Genomic DNA, 20,375 nt, shown 5'->3' with positions numbered 1-20,375 from the left:
TGGTTCTGAGGCTGAGCGAGATGAAGATTAATCATTTTCACTTGTTGTAAATTCTTTATAAATCCTTTGCCTTCTGAATATTTTCATGCACTTTTTGAGCTTTAATTTTCACTCCTTTAATATAAATTCCCTTTGTTCGCATTCGCGTACAAAATATCATTCTCTCGCATGTATATGAGTCTATCAAATGGGGCAAATAACATTCCCTTTGCATTCCCATTCTTGCCTCTGTTAATTGACACATCTTGATAGGCTTAGTATGATTAATTCTATTTTATAGTTCTTTATGCATTTGGTGTGAATGCGTTCGCAGTATTCCTTTTTCCTTGTATATTCCTGCAAAAAAAAATGAGTATAAAATTTTATGTTTCTCACAAGGTATTATTTTGCCTTCCTATGTAAAGGTCTTATCTTGCCTCAATTCTTGTGCGATGAGATCGCAGGCGTCTTTACACTGTAATGTATCGACTCATTGACCTCATCTTATCTTTTTCTTGTATTATTTCCTCTTCAGGTTTTACTGCATAAATATGATAAGTCTTAATAATCCCTTGAGTAAAAAGTCTTATGACATTTACTTGTTTTGACACAATTCAGGTCCATAATGGAGGTTATGTCTCTTCCCATCTGGTTAATTCAGCAACCAGTTGATTTCGCAGTCTCACATCCCAACACTGATGAGGTTTATGGTTGCGAGACGACACCCGAAGTGGGGTATCTTCGGACCGATTGCATCATAGTCAGGACTTGTCAATAGTGGCAAGGTACGTTCCAGATGCCCCGGGCACTATTGACTCAACCGTGTACCTCGGCGCCCTGATCGAGTTTCTGCACTCCTTAGGAGAGACTTTCTCACCTTAGTCTCTTAATCTAAGATTATTACCTTAGACTGAAAATTTAAAGTACCTCTCCCGGATGGGCATTTTCATTTATTCTCACCCCAAATCTCCATAACTCAAGTTCCAGGGTTGGTATAGCTTTCCCTTGAGTCATGCTTTCTAGGTTTCTCCGACTATGACGTGCGATAGGTCTTACTTTTTGCCTCTTGCATGTATACGAACTAGGTTGCACGCCATATCCGGATTCCTAGTCTATCTTGATAAAAATTATCATTGTTGGTGCCTTTTATTAAGGTCTTATTATAAAGATTCTAATTTTTCTCTTCTTGACACTCTATCACTTCATGAAATTAGAATTTGTCATTCTATTTTCAGTTTTTGAGTTTATACAACTCTGGTACATAGATTTATTATTAACTTGTTTCTCAGAAAGACATGTTCGTTCCTCATATTACTCACTTATCCCCTTCATTTTTTTTATCTCATTAAGCTCGCAGATGCTTTTCAGAATATTATTTCGCATAACCCTATCAATCTCCTATGTCCGATAACCATCGCACACTTCTTTCTTGTCTTGAAAACATAACTTCTTCCTCTGCATTCTTTCGGTTTCTATAGAAGTAATATTTCTGGTTCGCTTAGTATCATCACTCACAGAAAACCCTGCTTCAGTATTTTGCTTATCTGTTTGTCCAACATTATATACTGCGTCCACCATTAACCTCTCAGCTCTTTGACTATCTGCAACATGCTTTTTCCAATTTCTTCGCTTACTCTCTCTTTCTTCGCAATTGTCAATGTCAATTGTTTGACAATTTCTACTTTCAATTGTATCTTCTCTTATAATACTAACACCCTGGGGTAAAGGAAATTTTATGCACTGATGAAATGTTGAGGCCACACCCAAGATACGATGCAGCCATGGTCTTCCAATTAGAGCGTTATAGGAGGATTCGACATCCACAACACATAATACAATTTTTGTTGGCATATTCTGAAGAAGAATGCTCATAGTCACCTCACCTTTTGTCTTGTTCGCAGTTCCATTGAAGCCATAAATTTTATACGTTGAAGGAATCAATTCGTTGTCCCTTCCACCCATGGTTTTGTATGTAGGATAAAAGAGAATGTCGACAGAACTTCCGGGATCTATAAGTATTTTATTTATTCCCCAAGTGTTTGCTTTATGTTCCTCATCATCTTCTACCTTTGGTTTCGGATTAATTCCTAATCTCACTACTAATGGACATTCATGCGATTCCCCACCTCCTGGTGTTTTTTCTGCACTAAATGAGATAGTCTGTTTTTTTAAATCCTTCAATGGTGATGCTTTCGCAATATTGAGGATTTCTCTTCCATCAGCATCTCTCGCATACACCCTACTTAAGACATTATCGTGGAAGTCTTCTATATTTCTGAATGAATGTACAATTGAATTACAATATAGGTTCTTCGCTTTCGTGCCTACTTCAATTACAAATGTATTCTTTCCCTTCTCCTTTATATATACATTTCCTCCCGATGGTGGTGGTGGTAAATTCTTTGGTTGCTGTGCTAAGAAATGATCCAATTTTCCTTGTTCAATCATTCGCAATATGATTTTCCTCACATTTCTGCAATTACTTGTTCTGTGACCATGAAATCGATGATATACACAAAATTCTCTACTCCTTCTCCCTAGTGGTGGTTCATCCCCTACATTATGTGGTTCTGGGATTTCTTCCATTAGGATGAATGCTTCCCATACTTTATCTACTGTAGTGTTCAGCTTCGGCGGGTTTATTTGTTCCCATAATATCCTCCCAGTTCCTTGTCTTTTATTATAATATGGTTGTTGACCCTCTGAACTTTCTGGGTGATGATCCATTCTTTGAATCTTATTATTACCTCCATGATTTTGAAATTGTCTGTCTTTATACTCTTTGTCAAATTTTGCTTGATCTGCACTACCCATGGCTATTAGTTTTTGTTCCATTTCTGTAATATTCCTTCCTCGATTTCCCTGCGACGTACTCGCAACAACATTTGTCAGTCTTGGGTGTAAACTTGCATTTCCACCTTTCGTATCAGGTACTGCAACTGGGTACGAATCCATATCTCTTTGTTTCTCCTCAAGTGTTATGTACTCCTCTTGAAATTCGCGCAGCTCTGACATTGTTATTGTATCCTTTATCCTAAAGATTTGTGTATATAATAAATCTGTAGTGAAGAGAGCATTGATAAATGAAAGAATAAGGTGTCGCTCATCCACTCGTCTTCCCATTTCGCCGCACATGGTTCTCCAACCTGTTGTTAGATGACGTAAACTCTCATTTCTTCTGCGAAGTCCGAATGCCGTCTCAATTCCTGGTCTTGACATATTATTGCTAATATATTGTCCTAAAAAGACGTTCTGTAAATGTTGGAATGATCCAATGGATTCTATTGGTAGTCCTTCATACCATTTCAGAGCTTCCCCTGCCAGGCTCGCAGCAAAATATTTACACATTACTGCGTCATTGTTTTCCCACTGCAACAGAGATCATGTGTAAGCTTTCACATGTTGTATTGCACAGGCGCTTCCATCAAATATGCTAGTGAATGTTGGTAAACTGAACTTAGACGGTATCACTTCCCTTTGAATATTCTTTGTAAAGGGAGTTTTCCCAGCTTCCTCCACTACTTCCTCTAGTTGTCTCATTCCACCATTTCTTTTCGCAGTCATCATTTCTCTTAATTCCGCCATTTCTTTAAGAATTTCTTCACTGGAGCTTTGATCTATATTTTCGCGCATAGGTATTTTTAAACTTGCTTGTCTCAGTCTATTCTCATGATTATTCTGGCGTATTGCCTCTTGTATCTCATATTCTTCAGCTTCTTCTCTTCTTCTCCTACGCCTGTCAATGTTCGTTTCGATATGTGATCTATCATGTCGTTCCTCTTCACCTGTGCGATCATGTCGATGTATTGACATTCCTCTTTCTTGTGGTGCAACCCAGCCTTGCTCTATATCATCCATGCGATGACGTTCGCGCCGCCTTACTCGATTATCATGATTATTTTGACGTAATGCTTCTTGCAATTCTCTCTCTTCAATTTCTTCCCTTCTTCTTTGTATGTCTCTTTCATTCCTCACACGAGTAGCTTCCCTTTCGTGTTCGTTCTCTGCTCTTAACATTTCTCTTCCATGCAATATCATCTGTCATTGCCTCAGAACCCCTTGTTCTCTTTCAAAATTATTATGTGTGCGATGTAGAAGTTCATGCGGATGCTCATATTGATTAGTTCCCAAATCTTGAGCTACATTCCTTCTCCTTTGTTGGTCCTGTGGATTATCATCTACTTGCATGTTTTCTTCAATAGCTTCCATGTGTTTTCTTCGCCTAGTATCTTCTTGATTGGATCGACTTTGCCTTGATGAACTCCTGCTTGATCTCGACCTAGATCGTGTGACACTTCTCGATCTCTGTTCTTGCAATCTAAGGTTCTCTTCTCTTAATTCATCATTCTGACGTATCAAATTTGCACGCTCTTCACCTTCTCTTTGTCGTTCTGCAATCAATCTTTGTCTAAGATCTGCAATTGTCATATTCTCATCATTCCCCTCAATTCTTCATGTATCCCCAGTTCTTTGTGTTTCCTCTTCAGTTGAACTTGTGAACACTCACTCTATTATAATCAATATCATTATTCCGCTCTTGTTCACGCTGAAGTCCAATTGGATTTTCGTTTCCTTGATTTTCTCTTACTCTTTCGTCTTGTTGATCAAGATTTGTAATTGTTCTTCTTTCAGCAATTCTATTGCTCCTTCTGGTTGTTGTTCTCTGTTTAATAGTAGATACATGTCTCTCCATCTTCAATTTCCAGATCTTACTTTTTCCAAGATTCGATGAATTTACTACCAGGATTTATCACCCAAAGCTGTTTCTGGCGCCAAAAATGTAGTTGCAGGAAAACCTACAACCACACCCCAATGTATCTAAAATAATCACTCAAGTAATCATAATGAATTCTTTATTAATTTTCAAGAATAATAATTGGATACAATGGATAACAATTACTTTACAATGACTTTACTTGCTCTCCAAATAAACTTTCTCTCTCCTAGTTTCTTGTCTCACACACACTAAAAGATCTCTCTCCTACATGATGACCTCTTTCCTTTATATAGTGATTCCTCATAGTGGATGACAGCTAAGAGATCCACTATTTTCGGAATCATTGTGCGATACATTCGCTTATTTACACTCACTCATTCTCGCACAGCTTATACTTCGCATAGAACATCACACTTTACTCGTGACTTTGCTGACATCACCCAATACGTCACTTCAACTTTGCCATGTGCGATAGTCCTCGCTTACATCAGATAATTCTTACTTCGCATACTTATTATTTGTGCGATATTCCACTCCTACAGAAACATCCATCCATATAATTTGTCCTTTTCATCATTTCATGCATAATACTAGCATGTTTTACCGTTGTTTTTGATCAATTTGCAAATCTGCAACATGCATACAGAAGTAAGTAATTTGAATGAGGAAAGTTGACAGGTTAGCTAAAGAAGGTGCTAGTTTAGCCAGAGGAAAAAGGTTACAAATCAATGCCTCGTTATTTTATTTTTTTTTCTGTAAACACCATCACCCGTAGTTGTATTGGGCTGCCCAATACGGGAGTCTAGTTCTGTTTAGCTCTTGGGTTGTAACCTTGTGGTGTTGGTTTGAGTTTTGGTAAAATTCTTTTGGTCAGAATAAAACAAAATTAAATGAGGAAAGATGCACCAATAAAATAAAAATGTACAACTATCTCCATATTGTATGTTTCAATGTTTAAGCATGGTCTACAATTCCTTTAAGTTGTAAATTGTATGCGAGAGTAACTAAAATAAGAAAAGAAGGAAAGACACACCACAAGGGGAGAAAACTGTACTATAATTTTTTTGGGGCAAGTGTAAAATATTCCATTTGCAATCACAATTTTTTCCCGGGGCCATCTTAAAATTTTTGGTGCGCATTCGTGATGATCACAATTCATTATGCCCTATTACTTTTAGCAACACTACTATTCTTCTTTACGTCATACTTTGACCCGCCCACTGATCTAGCAGCCTCCTAAAAGTTTTCAGAATGGTGCATAACAGAATTGATCAAAGTAAATCATGCATATATCAAAATTGTATCGCAAATGACAATGTTGTGGCACTGGAATGCATGAGTTGTTACTCTCTGTCATCTGAGTTTCATGGCATGAAGTTCTTAACTTTTGAACCAAGTCAACGAAGTTTCACTAATATTACTTGATCTTAGTGTACACATGAAGAAACAGGAAAAAGAAGATACGCGAATAAGGATCAAGACTCAGATCTGTTACATATGTGTTTTTGTTACTTCTTAGGGTAACACCACAGGAAACGAAAATGAGACACTTATTTATATTAACCTGAAATACAAATCAAGCTATAGTTATCTTACGTAAAATACTACGTAAATATTGTGCGCACTGCACTCCTAAAAACCGAAGTGCACCCATGAATACCGTATTTTCATTGATAGATTGATTCTAGAAACACTACATTGTTTTTTTTCTTCGCATTTCCAATGCAAAGGTAAACTTCTTAAAATGAATTACCCAATTCAGGGGTGCACAATTCTAGATTCCGATTTATGGCTTTCCTTCCGTAGTATTACTATCGGTAAGCCGATCTAACTTCTCTTTTAATTCCTCGGCATTATCATCATAAGCAATGGGGTGTGGGTTCTTTGTTTTCTTGTATTCCCCTATAAAGTAAGTAACGAAACCCCACAAACATAATGCAAGTGGCATTCCTTTTTGACCAGTAAATTTTTCGTGGAAGGCAATTGTTGCAGCAACTTGACTGAATGGGAGTAAACATGTATTGAAAATTCCAGCGAAAAGAGATGATGTACAGTAGATGATTCCCAAAAACCCTACGTTGAGTAATTGCCAGACAATTGCAGTTGCAACTATCAGGAAATAATACCTCCTTTCACCTAAACCAAAATTTCTTCCCTCTCTTGGAATAACCTGCAATAACAAGAAAAGACAATTTAAAAATGGTGCAACTTACCGTTTTGGGGAATTGATTATAGCTTGCTAGAGGCCTGGAGCTAAAGAAAATTTCCTACCAATATTCAAAAATAAATGTCTCGATATTAGGTCAGTTTCAGTATCTGTTATACACACATATATATACTTGTACGACATCCCCATGGATCATACGGTGTTATTGAATATACTATTGTCCATTGATATCTGTATGATTTTCCCTACATCATGAAAAGAGACAATGTTCTCCATTATTTAGCACACGGAAATGGAACTTCAAAAGGAGTGCTGATACCCTCTTGGCCCCCGTCTCTGTGAGACCAAATAATTTTTTTATCAGGCCAGTTGCCCAGAACACTCAACTAGATCTAGCTCCTCTTGCCCGTTCAGCCAACTGATGGGGCAAACAATGGGTGCCTTTGCATTCCCCTAAATCACATCAATCAATGAGTTTATAAACAACAAATGAGCACTCTCTAGTAAATGATTCAATTAATCGGTCGTTAATAGTTAATATTTATCATCTACGTTCGAAAACTCTGATTTCCTCAAATGACAAAAAGACTACTTAAACCAAATTAGCATAATCTTTCTCGACCGATCGAGAGAGAAAAAGAGCAAAGTACCTTGAAATCGTTGTTGATGGCCATCCCAATCATGCAAACAAGAGTAGAAAATAAGCTCAAAACAAACTGAAACTGCATCACAACAGAATATGTGATGGGTTTACTACTTTTCCCATAAGCAAGTTCAATCAAAGGCATGCAAAGCCCTGCTAAAGCAGCACCGGCAAGAGTTAAAAAGAATCCAAGGTAATATTGTTGCTGAGTAGTTCCAGGAGGTTTATCACCACTAGTATTCAACGCCAAAACAACGGATCCAAGAGTCATCAGAACTACTGAGTTGAACGAATAAAAAGTGAATTTCTGTCTCACAATTATGAAAGCAAATATTGCTGTAAAAGCAAGTTGAGTAGAAGACAATAATGATGAAGTTGAGACAGGAAGATAAAAGAGACCAGCTGAGTACATGTAGTTATCCGATCCCATCACAGCTCCAATTATTGCACTATATATGAACAATTTTGGTTCCATCATGAAGAATCATAGGATGGTCCATTTACTTTCTTCATGTAGATATAAGAAAGTGGAGCTACTAACACCGGAAACCCAGCGGTTTGTATCATACTCGAAAGCCATTTACGGCCTCCGCCTGAGTGAAATATAGTCTCTGTAACATGGGTCCTCCTAGGTTACCGGAAGCAGAAAAGAAACAGAATAATATGAGGAGTTTCCATTTTATCACTCTTTTTTGAGTAATGGGGTTGGCTGTATTTTGAAGAACATCTTCATGATCATCTGGTACTATTAGGTTGCTTTGATGATTTGCTCCATGGTTGTACTTCGTTGCTGCTCCCTCGTTGGTGGAGACTGCTTCTATATCCATGGAATGGAAGAAGATATTCTCTCTTTTCCTAAGCTTGATATCTTTGGATGTATTGTGTTCTCTTAAAAGTTTGTGATTAATTTGGGTATATATATATTCCATGTCGATACATGCACCACGAGTAGGCCTATGTAAACTTTCCACATGAAAGATGTCTTTGTAGTTTATTAATGTAGCCGTAGATCCGTATTGTTAATACATTATGTAGTACGTGGTTTATGCATGTTGCGTCGTGCTTTCTCAACATATTGTGGTGTGTGTTTCGTGCTAATCATACTGTGCGTTACGATACTATGCCTATTAATGTCGTATGTTCCCTCCGTTTCACAAAGATAGTCCGGTTTGACTTTGTCAAGATATTAAAAAGACCATAGTAATTTATATGCCTACCCTTAAGTACATGCCTAATTTAGTTCAATTAAAATGTTAGTAATAAAAATTACCAAAAATTGATATGGAATTGTACATAGGAAATAAAAAAAGTATTAAAACATATCTGAATTATGGAAACAGTATCACTAAAATAAAAGAGAAAATATTATGAATATTGTGCGGCAAAGAAGATTTTCCTCCTGCTGCTTCAAAAAAGAAAAAAAAATCCCTCGTGCGTGAAACTATAGATGCGAAATTGAGTGGGAACATTGAAATTTAAAAATCAAAGTTCGCTTCAAAACGAAAATCTGGATTGTTTCCTCTTCTCAGTATATGCTCACCATGGAAACAAGATTTTAACTTAAATTCCAAAGATCCTCTCCCATGTATATATACCCCTATTTCCTTAATTATAGAAATTTATTTAATATTTTAGATTGGGTCCCATTAATTTTTTTTTATCAGTATAAAAGATTTAAGGGTATGTTAGAGAGTTCATTGAAAAAATACGACTATAAACAGAAGTTAGACACAATTTTGAAACAGACCAAAATGGAATAGAGGACGGTCTTTTAGAAACAGAGGGAGTAACACAAAACACGTACCTACTCGTACATGCAGTGCGGTGTTCATTGATTAGTTTGCTGAACATAACACCAGATTGACAGTTCTGGGATGATATCAGAAAAGTCAAAAGAGGATTTTTCAGTTCTAACTTTGTTCGTTATTACATGAGATACATAGTTTCTAGTTCTTTTATCATAACAAACAGTACTCATATTACCAAAATAACTTTTAAGCAAGTGCTTTTTTTCTTCTATAATCCCCTGATTCATCCAATGTATAGAAAGGGTTGTAATATCTGCTATGTTCATAGTTACATAGAGGCTAATTTTGCTATAAATACCTTGGGTAAACAAGCATGTTTGTTGGCCGAGATTATTTATGAATTTTATGAGGATAGGCCGGCATTCATTCCGGTTATGGAGTGGTCTGGCAGCGTTTACTATTACTTCAATTAGGCTGTGGTAGTTTTTTTTTTTATGCAAAAAGGATTTTATTGATAGGATGAAGATGTTACATGGTTATCTTTATCAATCCACTCTTTTATATCATGTGGAAGAGCAGACTGAAAAATAAAGTGTGACTTAGATGTTCTAGCTTTCTTAGCTTGTTTATCTGCAACACCATTTGCCTCTCTTTTAACAGAGATGCATTTCCAATCCTCTAATCTACCAAGCAAATACTTAATGTCTAAAATGAAATGTTGGTTCATCCAATGAACATATGAAGTTTTCTCATTGATTGACTTAATAACTACCTCACTATCACTCTCAAAAATAACTTTATTGAAATTCTTCATATCTGCCAAAGTAACAGCTGCTAGCATAGCCCTGGACTCTAGCTCCTCTACTTCAATCCCTTGTTTCATTCCTCCATCAAAGTATTCCCCTTGCACTCCAAAACAGGTACTTGCAAAATCCCTTACAATTAAACCAATTCCACCTTGAGAGTTAAGATGTTTAAAAGAAGCATCTAAGTTGATTTTGAAGAAACCAGTCTCAGGAGGCTTACATCTTTGAACATGCAAAAGAAAATTATTTATACTTGAATTATGAACATTCATAACAGTAAGATTGTTAATACCTCCAACCGAACTGTCCCTGTTAGGATCCTTATTCTGAAATACTTTAGTGCATATGTCCTTCCAAATGGTCCATGCAGTTACCATAAGGGTTTTGTTTATATCATCTCTAGTAATGCCTGAGTCAAAAACTAAGTTTGCACTAACTGAGAACCAAGAAAGAACCCACTTTCTGAAAGAGCCATGCTGAGCTAAGATTGTAGTCACATTAATAGTAACAGCTAACCAAATAGATCTAGCATAAGGACAATTTAGGAAAAGATGATCACTAGATTCAACAACATGATTACATAAACTGCAGTGAACCTCAATGCCATTTTTGTATCTAGAAAGCTTGTCTCTAGTTAGGATTATGTCTCAGATACATTTCCAAGTGAAAATTTTAATCTTATGAGGAAGTTTAACTTTCCAGAGTGATTTCCAAACCTGAGTTGGGACCGTAATGGAACCTGCAGAAAAGTTAGTTCTTTTGGAGAGCACATTGTAAACACTTTTGACAGTGAATTGTCCTTTCCTGTTTGGTAACCAAATTAGAGAATCCTTACCAGTCACAGGTACATTCATTGCAAGTATTTTATTAGCACAATCCTCATTAAAAAGATAATAGATTAAGTGAGCATTCCAGGATCTAGTATTCTCAATAAAAATATCAAAAACATAGGAAAAAGAAACAGTATTGACCAAACCTTCAGCTGGTAAAGGAGGATGGTCTAGACCAATCACCTAGCAATCAAGCCAAATTTTAGTTTTAGTTCCACACCTAATAGCCCAAAAGTTGTTTTCATTTATGATTTGCATACACCTATAAATTCCCCTCCAAATCCAAGAACAACTCTCATTAATCTTTTCCAAATGGAGAATGTTGCAATCCTTAAAATACTTAGCACTTAATTTGCACCCACAATTCCTCATCTTCTGTAGCAATTTTCCAAACAAGTTTGCAGATGAGAGCAGTGTTAAAGGTTTCAAGATCCCTAAATCCTAACCTTCCCATCTCCTTAGACTTATTTATACTGTCCCAACCTACAAATTTAATGCCTTTACCTGCCTTATGCCCCCACCAAAAATCCAGCTGAAGAGAATCAAGCTTATAAAGAAGAGTTGTAGGAATTTTGAAACAAGACATTTGATAAGTGGGTAAAGAATTTAAAACAGATTTAATCAAGGTAGACCTGCCATCTTGATTAAGAGTGATACTCAGATAATTCTTAAGCCTAGATTCAAAAGACTGCACAATGGGATCAAAGGATTATATCTTAGAATGTCCTAGTAACAAGGAGCACCCAAATATTTCTCAGAATCTGTGACAATAGACATGTTAAGAGCTGTTGCAATAAAATCACAGTAATCAGGGCTAAGGTTATGACTGAAATACACAAACGACTTATCAAAGTTAAGCATTTGTCCCGAAAGATTACCAAAGTTCTGCAAAATCTTTAGTATATCATTAACATGTTGCATATCAGCTTGACCAAAAATTAGAATGTCATCTGCAAAAAGCAAATGGTCAATAGGTGGAGCTTTCGTAGACACTTTAATTCCAGTAATAGTTTTATTAGACTCAGCTATTAATAGAGACCTAGAAAGGAATTCCATAGCTAAGATAAAGAGATAAGGAGATAAGGGATCTCCTTGTCTGATACGTCTAGTTGGCTCAAATTGATTACAAGGAGAACCATTCAATAAAGCACTAATACTGGTAGTAGTCAAACATTTCATGATAAGATTACAAAAATCAGCATTTAAACCAAATTTCAGTAACACACCATTAAGAAAACTCCATTCAAGTATGTCAAAATCTTTTGACAGATCAAGTTTAAGTGCCATAGTTCCAGAGTAACCTTCCTTATGCTTCATAGAATGGATCATTCCATGAGCAATAATAATATTGTCATGAATTTCCCTTCCTGGGACAAAAGCAGCTTGATAAGGAGAAATCAGTTTTTTCAATAAAGGTTTTATTCTATTTGCTAAGATTTTAGAAATAATCTTATAGGAAACATTGCACAAACCTATGGGTTTAAATTCATATGGCAATTTAGGACTTTTAAACTTGGGAATAAGTGAAATATAAGTCTTATTTAGGCTCCTAGGCATGTGACCACATTGAAAAACCTTTTAACTACTTCAATAATATCCTTACCAACTAGCTGCCACTGAGTTTGGTAAAAACCATCTTGAAACCCATCAGGACCAAGAGAGCTTCAGGAAGGCATGCTCTTAACAACATTCTTAATTTCAATATCAGTAGGAACGATACTTAAAACAACATTTTCTTCCTCAGTGATGATACTAGGAATCACATCAAAAACAACATTAGTAAAAACAGGATTTGAAGTACTAGCAACTTTACTAAAATGAGTAGTAAGTAAATTACTAATATCAATTATATCCCTTAACCAATTGCCATTGGAATCACAAAGCACATTAATAGAATTAGTATGCATTCTTTTATTGACCACAGTATGAAAAAATCTAGTATTATTATCCAAATCCAAGCCAGTTTTATCTCTAGAATTTTCTCTATAAAATTCAGACTGAATATTATATCATTTTTCTAACTCATTGGTAATAAACTTAAGTCTATCATGCTGGGTATCAGAATAGGCTTCATTTGTGCAGTTTCCAGATCTTCCTGAAGATTTTTAATATTTTTGTGAATGTCACCAAATTCCATCCTATTCCACTGAGACAAAGTTATTCTAGCACTATGTTGCTTTTGCTTGAGTTGATGAGCAGGACTACCTTGAAATTCTAAATTCCAAGAAAGCTCAAGTTGATCTTTAAAACCATTATGACCAATCCAAGTCCTGAAAAACTTAAACGGCTTCCAAAGATGTTTAGGAATGGGATCAATCATAAGCAAAATAGGGCAGTGGTCTGAAGTAAAGAAATTTAAATGAAGTAATTTAGCAGAAGAAAAACTAAGACCCCAATCATTATTGCAAAGAGCCATATCCAATCTAACTTTTCTACTCCCAGTTCCATAAGAGTTACTAGTCCAAGTGTAATCTCTTCCTTCATATCCAATATCAATTAAACCTGTATCATTAACTTTTGTTTGAACCCATTTATCAGAGGTATTATTATTCCTATCTAGATGGAAGTTTAAATCCCCTAAAACTAACCAAGGTTGTTGAATATCATAACTAAATTCAGCTAAAAAATCCCATTGAGCTTTCTTGGGATCAATATAAGTTGATCCATACATGAAAGTAACTAGGGATTTGGGTTTACTAGGATCTAGCTGAATAACTACATGAATCATATTGTTTTCACAACCTATAATTTCAACATCTATACCATCCTTCCACATAAGAATTAATCCACCAGCTATACCCACTCTATCAATACAAGTATAATCGAGAAAGTTGACTGACTGAGCTATTGAGATCATCCTACTTTCATCAATCTTAGTTTCACAAAGAAAAATAAAATCAGGATTTTGAGTTTTAATGAAATTTTGAAATTTTTGTTTAGTAAAACTGTTAGCAATACCTTGCACATTCCAAGAAATGATCTTCATTTTAAAATGTAAAAACATAAATCAACCAAAGAGATGAAAGAAACATGTGTTACCTTAGCTCCTACAGTGCTTCCAGTTTGCAAATCCCTTGATGTGATTATGTCAGTTGTCTGTGATTCCACAAAGTTGCCAGTAACAACTTCATGTTCCAAAACATGAATAATTGGAATTTCACTTCTCTGCCTCTTTCCAAGTCTTTCCTCCACAATATCAGTTTCTTTATCTTCACTAGTCATGGAAGTAGAAGCTATCACATAACCATCTTTTGGTGGTACGAAAACCTTCCCCTTAACTTTCTTCTTCTGAACAGCTTCAGGAACTTGATCTTCACCCCTAGCAATCACAGTCTTCTTCCTTGCACCCATTTTTAGCTCTCCCAAATAGTGAGGCTTAGCATGAGCCTTAGCTAAGTAATCCGCAACAACTTTACATGCTTGTTTGGTGTGATTTAGGCTATAACAACTTGGACATATCTTATGTGGCTGCTTGATCTCATAAAAGAACTTAATCCAGCGAGTTGATCCAACATTAGTTTTTGACATCACACCTCTTCTCAGAGGGTAGTTAATATCAACTTGAACACAAACTTTCACAGGTTCACCCTCAACAGGAACACCATCTTCTGGTATAATTGCTAAGACTTCACCCATAATTTTTCCAATTTTTGTTAGTGCTTTGACATTCATGTGCTTTGGAAGAATCTTTTTAATTTGAATCCAGAAACATTGCTTGCTCCAATCAAGTTTTTGATAAATCACTTCAGAGTTATAGAGCCTCAGATTAATAAGAAAACCATTAATACTCCAGGGTCGAGAATCAAAATCTTTCTTCATAGTATCTTTATCCTTGAAACGAAACTCAATGATATTATATTCTAATTCAAAAACCTTAATCCCACCTTCAGGAATGAAATTCCATGTGAAACCAATGTTTTTCTCAATTGTTTTAATACCCATTTTTCCTTCAGTTATGATTTTTCCAATGAGACTGATTTCTTCCTCACCATCTGGTTTTTCTTCAACATCATCCGATTGATGATAAATAACTTCTTCAATATCACCTAAATCAAGAGAAGCTTGCATAAACATATTAGCTAAATCAGAAATTGATTTCTCACCCCCCTCAGCCATTGTTGAGTGAAGAAATTCTCTGTAATTATTCTTATTGTACTCAATATTGATAACAATGTTTTGATTTGGCCTTATAAAGAAGATAAAACCTAGAAAAATATGGGGTTGATTTGATTTTTGAGAGATATTCATCCAGATATCTTGTAATTGAGAGATTATTATTGACTGGTTATTCTCGGTGAATAGAGAATGTAGTTTAGGAAAGTTAACAGAATAGATGTGACTTCCTCCGATAATTACGAGAAGAAAAATCGGAAAGATTTTGTAACGACTTTTTTGAAATTTGAATTTCCTTTGAACGCGGTATCCTCCAAACCACTGAATCGTTGTAGTGACTCGGCAGTGAAGTTTTTCCAGAAGAACAAGATTGACATACAGTGGAATCACAATAGCTTCAAAAAGCATCTTAACAACTTTGCAAACGCCTGAATCACATCAGCAAACATAATAAACACCAAATGGGATATCACAATCTGTAAACACATCAAGGAGAAAATATTATCCACTTATAGTTTATATCGAACAAATTCTAAAGTTAAATCAAAATTTTACTAGCAAGAAACAGAAGACAAATTAAGTCATGAAAACAGATTGACATGCGGCTGTGGTAGTTTAGACGGCCTATTTGGCTAGCTAGATTGACATGAACTGAACTCCGTACATATTATTATTTTTAATGGATTTTATTGACCGAGTAAAAAAAGGAAAAAAAAAATGAAAAGCATTGAAGGGGATGTTCGCAGTGCGGTGTTGTTCTCAAACTTTAAACTTTTTTTCCTTTTAATACACAGATTTTAACACGTTGTTTTCTGCTACCCGCACATTTGGCGCCTTTTTGGTAATGTCCACACATACTTATAAAAATGCTTATCTTGACAACATCGCCTTTTGAGTGACAATGTACCACTTATTAGGCCGACCGAGCGAAGCGAGGAAGGACCTTTATATGGCCACTTTTTTGTAAATCCTAAGTCATCATCAATTGACAAAAAAGATTGGATTTTGGTGTCCCAAACTATTTTCAATCAACAATGAAAGGACTAAAGAGTCCCTCCATGTTTTCATTTCCCATTAAAACTACTGTAAATACAACACAAAATAAGGGTAACCAAGTAAATTTCATGGGCAGAAAAAAAAAGGACACGAAGGTTGGAAATGTTGTAATCGTTGAGGGGTAGTTTAGTAAAACCCAGGCTAAAGTCAACTAAAGGTTGCGGGTTCGAATCCCGGGAACCTCTTTTTGTTTTTTCCCCCCTTCTTCTAAGTTCTTCTTTCTTCTTCAGCCATAAACTGAGAGAGGAGAAATTCAACAGAGAAGTTAGGGTTCGTGTCGAAATTGAAGAATCAGAGTATGGGTTTCGAAATCATGAATCCTAATCTAAATTTCCGATTCTAGATCAGAGAAAGAAAGGTGTTGGTGGTCAATTCCAATTGGGATTTGAGAATAATCGAAAAGGGGATTTTGGGTGTTCTTGTTTTGATATTGAAGGTACGATTTCAATCTTATTTTTTGCTGCAAATTGATCAACGTTACAGGTACATGTTAACTCACCATTACCTGTTTGAGTAGATGCCTACTATTTTTCAGTTAAATGTTCATGTTTGAAAGGTAAAACATTAGCTTTTGATGTCAGAACATCAATTATTTGTTTCCATACTGATTAAATCTGAGTAAGTTTAGACTTGAAAGTGAGTCATCAAGTGGTTTCGTGGAAAACTTGGTTAAGGCTTATCTTGGTTTCAATGGTGTGAAATTAGATGTTCTTACTGGTAGGAGTAATTGGAACCTAGGAATCTAAGTATCGATCAATTTCAGTATGCTACTGTAGATGCTCATGTTTCATTTGTAAGAAAATTCAAGCATGGAAGATTAAAAACATAGATTCTTTTTAATTATTAATGAAAATGAGGTTGGACTACGATTACTGGTTCTTATTTGGTTAATATTGGTGGTGATGAATATTGTGCTCAATGGAAGAAAAGTATAGTTTCTTCTTTTCTTGGTGTTTTCTATTTGTCTTCTAGGACAGTAGGACTAATTGGTAAGTAGATGATTTCATTACTTAGTGCTATTGATCATTCAGGAGGTTTTCTCACAGAATAGGGGTTCTACTTCCCTATTTGTTTAGCATTGATGTAATGTTAGCAGTCATTTAAATGCTTGATGTTTATGGTATTATAAGATACTCGTAGATTTTGTTATGTGGGGTTAAGAGCCCATCTTGCACAGTTCATCTGGATATATGTTTGGCTTTTGTTATGTGTCCATCTTGCATAGCTGCACTTTTGTTGGTGAACTGGTATTAGCTTAGTCCTACAAATATACATTTGGTAGTACCTTACAAAGCCGTTTTGTTGACCGCGTTATCTTGGTCCATTTGTTCAGTATGCGAAACAATGCAATACACTTATCATCAAGGAATAATTACTTATTTCTGCGTTGTTATTAGATTTTCACAAAGCACATCTGAGACCAAACATTCCCGAAAATTCCATTTTGAAGAATCTGTTGTTTTTTGAGATTGGAGTTGCCCTATCTTGCTTTTGCGTTGTATATTTTGTTGATGTTTGATCAGTATGTGATTCATGTTAGTAGTTAACTGATTTTGCTTACAAGTAAAATGTGTCACACTTCATACAAGGAACTTAAGTAATTCACTCTTAGCATCATTTGGACTGGCAGGGGACAGATACTAGGCACCATAAACAACCCATTAGGTGTTTAGTCACAATGGCATCCTAGAAATGGATGTTACTTTGAGCATATGCTTCTGAGGTGTATTTATCTGTGGCTTGTGTAACAGTTAGATTTTTGCGATTTGAGACATGTCCGACTTGTGTAACAGTTTGTAATGTTTTGTATAGGTCGGTTTCAGTTGAATCGTTCTGTTTTTCTGACTTAACTTCTATGTGCTTAAGGTGTCTTTGGCAGTTTAGTAAAAATCAAGAGCTTGCTGAAAGCTTGTGCATCATCATCTAAAGTATTTCACACTTATGCAGCAAACATAAAACTGAAACTGAAACTGAGTACAAGAAGTAAACAGCTAACATCCACATTGACACATTATCAGTAATGAATGGAATTTCTCGCTTTTGTGAGAATAGCCTACCATGGAGGTATGCTCGTTACACCATTTAAGTGCAATTTCTACCTGCTGGTATCATGGTTTGGTGCAGTTATGTAAATCCTGCGGATCAGCAGGTTAATGGGCAAGTTTTGGGGTCTTTTCTTTGGTACAGTCATCGCTAGATACTGACATGATATTGCAATTTCTACCTGCTGGTATCATGAATTGGTGCAGTTACGTAAATCATGTAAATCAACAGATACCGACATGATATTGCAGGCAACTTCCAATTTCAACCACTTAGTTTCCACATTTGATGAGAGATACAACAACAACTATTATTCTCATTTTGGTCTTCATTACTATGCACTTTGTTTTCGTAGGAATATTAGTTACTACTCTGGACATGTCAAAGAAATTATGATTTCACATGTTAGAAATGATTTTAATAATTGGGAACTGTAATATGGAAACAGGTACTCCAAAGAAGAACGGATCCCCATTACGGAGTTTCAGCATCGAAATATTACTTACCTTTTGAAGTGAATATTTTCATCATCTGTTTTTGGTATTTGTGAACCAACTTGAGGTGCCACATTATGATAATTGTATATACTTAAACTGAAGTAGATGATTATGTACACTTGTACAGGCGAATCAAACTAAAACTAGACCTTTCTGATCTCTACTTTGTATCTCTTGAAACAGCGAGCATCCTAGCATTGATGGATTCAAATGCTTACATGTCATAGATGGCTTCTCAAGGTTTCGTCTTGATCGCTGTCGTAGGCGTCAAAAATAATTACACTTTCTTACTACTCAAAATATATAATGAAGCAAGGGCAAGAAAAGATCGTTCCCACAGAAAGGACTAGGTTGTCAATATGTTTCGGTTTCCTATATAAAGCAAGGGGGATTTTCTAATTTTTATAAAAGTATACTAAAATAAAAGCAAAGCAAAGAAATAAATCACGCAAATCAAATATGTGAAAGTATTGGTCAGGGATTTCGTTTTCATTCACTAACATGTTATTGTCTTAATAACTAGAATTGATATTTAATCTCTTATTATCAAAAGCCCTAAGATACCTTGTCGAAAGAATATCCCGCAATTTCCTCTTATCATCACACATACATGTAAAACGATGCAAGTATGAAATTCTACCAAAATAATAACCTAACGCCTTGCGCTAATCAAGTTCAATTCCCATGGAACATTAAGATTCATGAAATTAGGCTAATCAATGCAATTGAAATATATTGCGCAAACAATTCGAACAAAGGTCATGGTTCTCATATGATTACAAGGATATATCACTATAGGCTATAACCATATTTATGCTACTTGTGTTCAAGGATTATCGCTCGATGATTAATCCTAAACTAGCTATAGATATGAATATGAGTTCTACCAATTTTCAACTTGACAAAACAAATACTCAATCATGTTGTAATACGCCAATCATACAACTATATTTTCAGAGAATCATGAACGATAAATATGAGACAAAACTAATTCATTAAACCCAAAATCATGTTATGTAAAATCAACTTAATCCATAAACCAATAATAAAATTAACTACTCATGTTCATGGAGTTCATAACAAGAAGATAGAGAAAAGTTTTCATGTTTCTAAATCCTAAAATAAAAAGTAGAGAAGAAGATAAGATATCATGATACAGAGAAAAGTCTTCTCTTTTATGTGTTTCTGAATTTCCATAAAGGATACTCTTTTTCAATTAGGTCACGCCTCATTCTTCTCAAAAGTCCATCTCCACGTGGTCCACCGAGCCCATGAGTTAAAACATCTCCTCTGGAAATTCTGGGTGCAAAACTGGGTCGTCGGATTGATGACGTCATTACTGGTTCCCGGTCACCATTGCCGGAATCCGGTTATCTGAAAATGTTCTCCGTCACCTGAGTCATTGTAAACTGTCATCTGAAAAATATATAATTCCAGCAACTCAACTCTTCTTCTCTGCAGTCCATACATCCACAGAAATCATCTAAGCCAATTTCTTGTTCTTGCGGAAACGTGCCCAATAGCGCGACTCCAAACACATATATCCTGCCGTCAAATTCCGCATCAGACTGGTTCTATCTTTATGATTGACTCAAACTTTATGATCCATGCTCTAATCTCTAACATCCGACAACCCGGCCTATGCTCACCGGTTCACCATTCTCGCTGTGTTTTCGCACAATTTCTGCAGTTCTGGAATTCTTATGCAGGCCAATCCCAGCTCATCCCAGCTCAGGCCATAAACTCACATCGTACCATTCACACTCATTCATTCAA

General features: G+C 35.7%; 2 protein-coding genes and 1 long non-coding RNA gene across 3 annotated transcripts; 1 reads left to right on the top strand and 2 right to left on the bottom strand.

Moving 5' to 3' along the window:
- Nucleotides 1–6,469: 6,469 nt before the first annotated feature.
- On the bottom strand, nucleotides 6,470–8,364 carry LOC113354036 (purine permease 3-like). The gene is made up of 2 exons (XM_026597488.1): nucleotides 7,514–8,364; nucleotides 6,470–6,866 (listed from the first exon to the last, which is right to left on the bottom strand). The coding sequence occupies exons 1-2, from the start codon at nucleotides 7,982–7,984 to the stop codon at nucleotides 6,483–6,485; spliced, it is 855 nt and encodes a 284-aa protein (XP_026453273.1). The 5' UTR covers nucleotides 7,985–8,364; the 3' UTR covers nucleotides 6,470–6,482.
- Nucleotides 8,365–9,762: 1,398 nt separating this feature from the next.
- Nucleotides 9,763–11,476, bottom strand: LOC113352088. The gene is made up of 4 exons (XM_026595959.1): nucleotides 11,249–11,476; nucleotides 10,896–11,073; nucleotides 10,716–10,799; nucleotides 9,763–10,571 (listed from the first exon to the last, which is right to left on the bottom strand). The coding sequence occupies exons 1-4, from the start codon at nucleotides 11,474–11,476 to the stop codon at nucleotides 9,763–9,765; spliced, it is 1,299 nt and encodes a 432-aa protein (XP_026451744.1).
- A 4,796-nt stretch (nucleotides 11,477–16,272) lies between these two features.
- Nucleotides 16,273–18,756, top strand: LOC113349290. Its single transcript, XR_003360061.1, has 3 exons — nucleotides 16,273–16,495; nucleotides 17,926–18,123; nucleotides 18,551–18,756. It is a non-coding gene; the product is annotated as an uncharacterized LOC113349290 (long non-coding RNA).
- Nucleotides 18,757–20,375: the final 1,619 nt, after the last annotated feature.

This window comes from Papaver somniferum, chromosome 2, assembly GCF_003573695.1.
Source record: "Papaver somniferum cultivar HN1 chromosome 2, ASM357369v1, whole genome shotgun sequence".
Classification (NCBI taxonomy): domain Eukaryota; kingdom Viridiplantae; phylum Streptophyta; class Magnoliopsida; order Ranunculales; family Papaveraceae; genus Papaver; species Papaver somniferum.
This window is presented reverse-complemented; position numbering and strand designations above follow the sequence as displayed.

Coding starts and splice junctions, on each gene's coding strand:
- LOC113354036 (XM_026597488.1), bottom strand. CDS start 7,984: ATGATGGAACCAAAATTGTTCATATATAGTGCAATAATTGGAGCTGTG. Junction 6,867..7,513: donor CCATCAACAACGATTTCAAG/GTACTTTGCTCT, acceptor TTGTTATTGCAG/GTTATTCCAAGAGAGGGAAG.
- LOC113352088 (XM_026595959.1), bottom strand. CDS start 11,476: ATGTCTTGTTTCAAAATTCCTACAACTCTTCTTTATAAGCTTGATTCT. Junction 11,074..11,248: donor CAGAAGATGAGGAATTGTGG/GTGCAAATTAAG, acceptor CTTGATTGCTAG/GTGATTGGTCTAGACCATCC. Junction 10,800..10,895: donor AATGAATGTACCTGTGACTG/GTAAGGATTCTC, acceptor ACTTTTCTGCAG/GTTCCATTACGGTCCCAACT.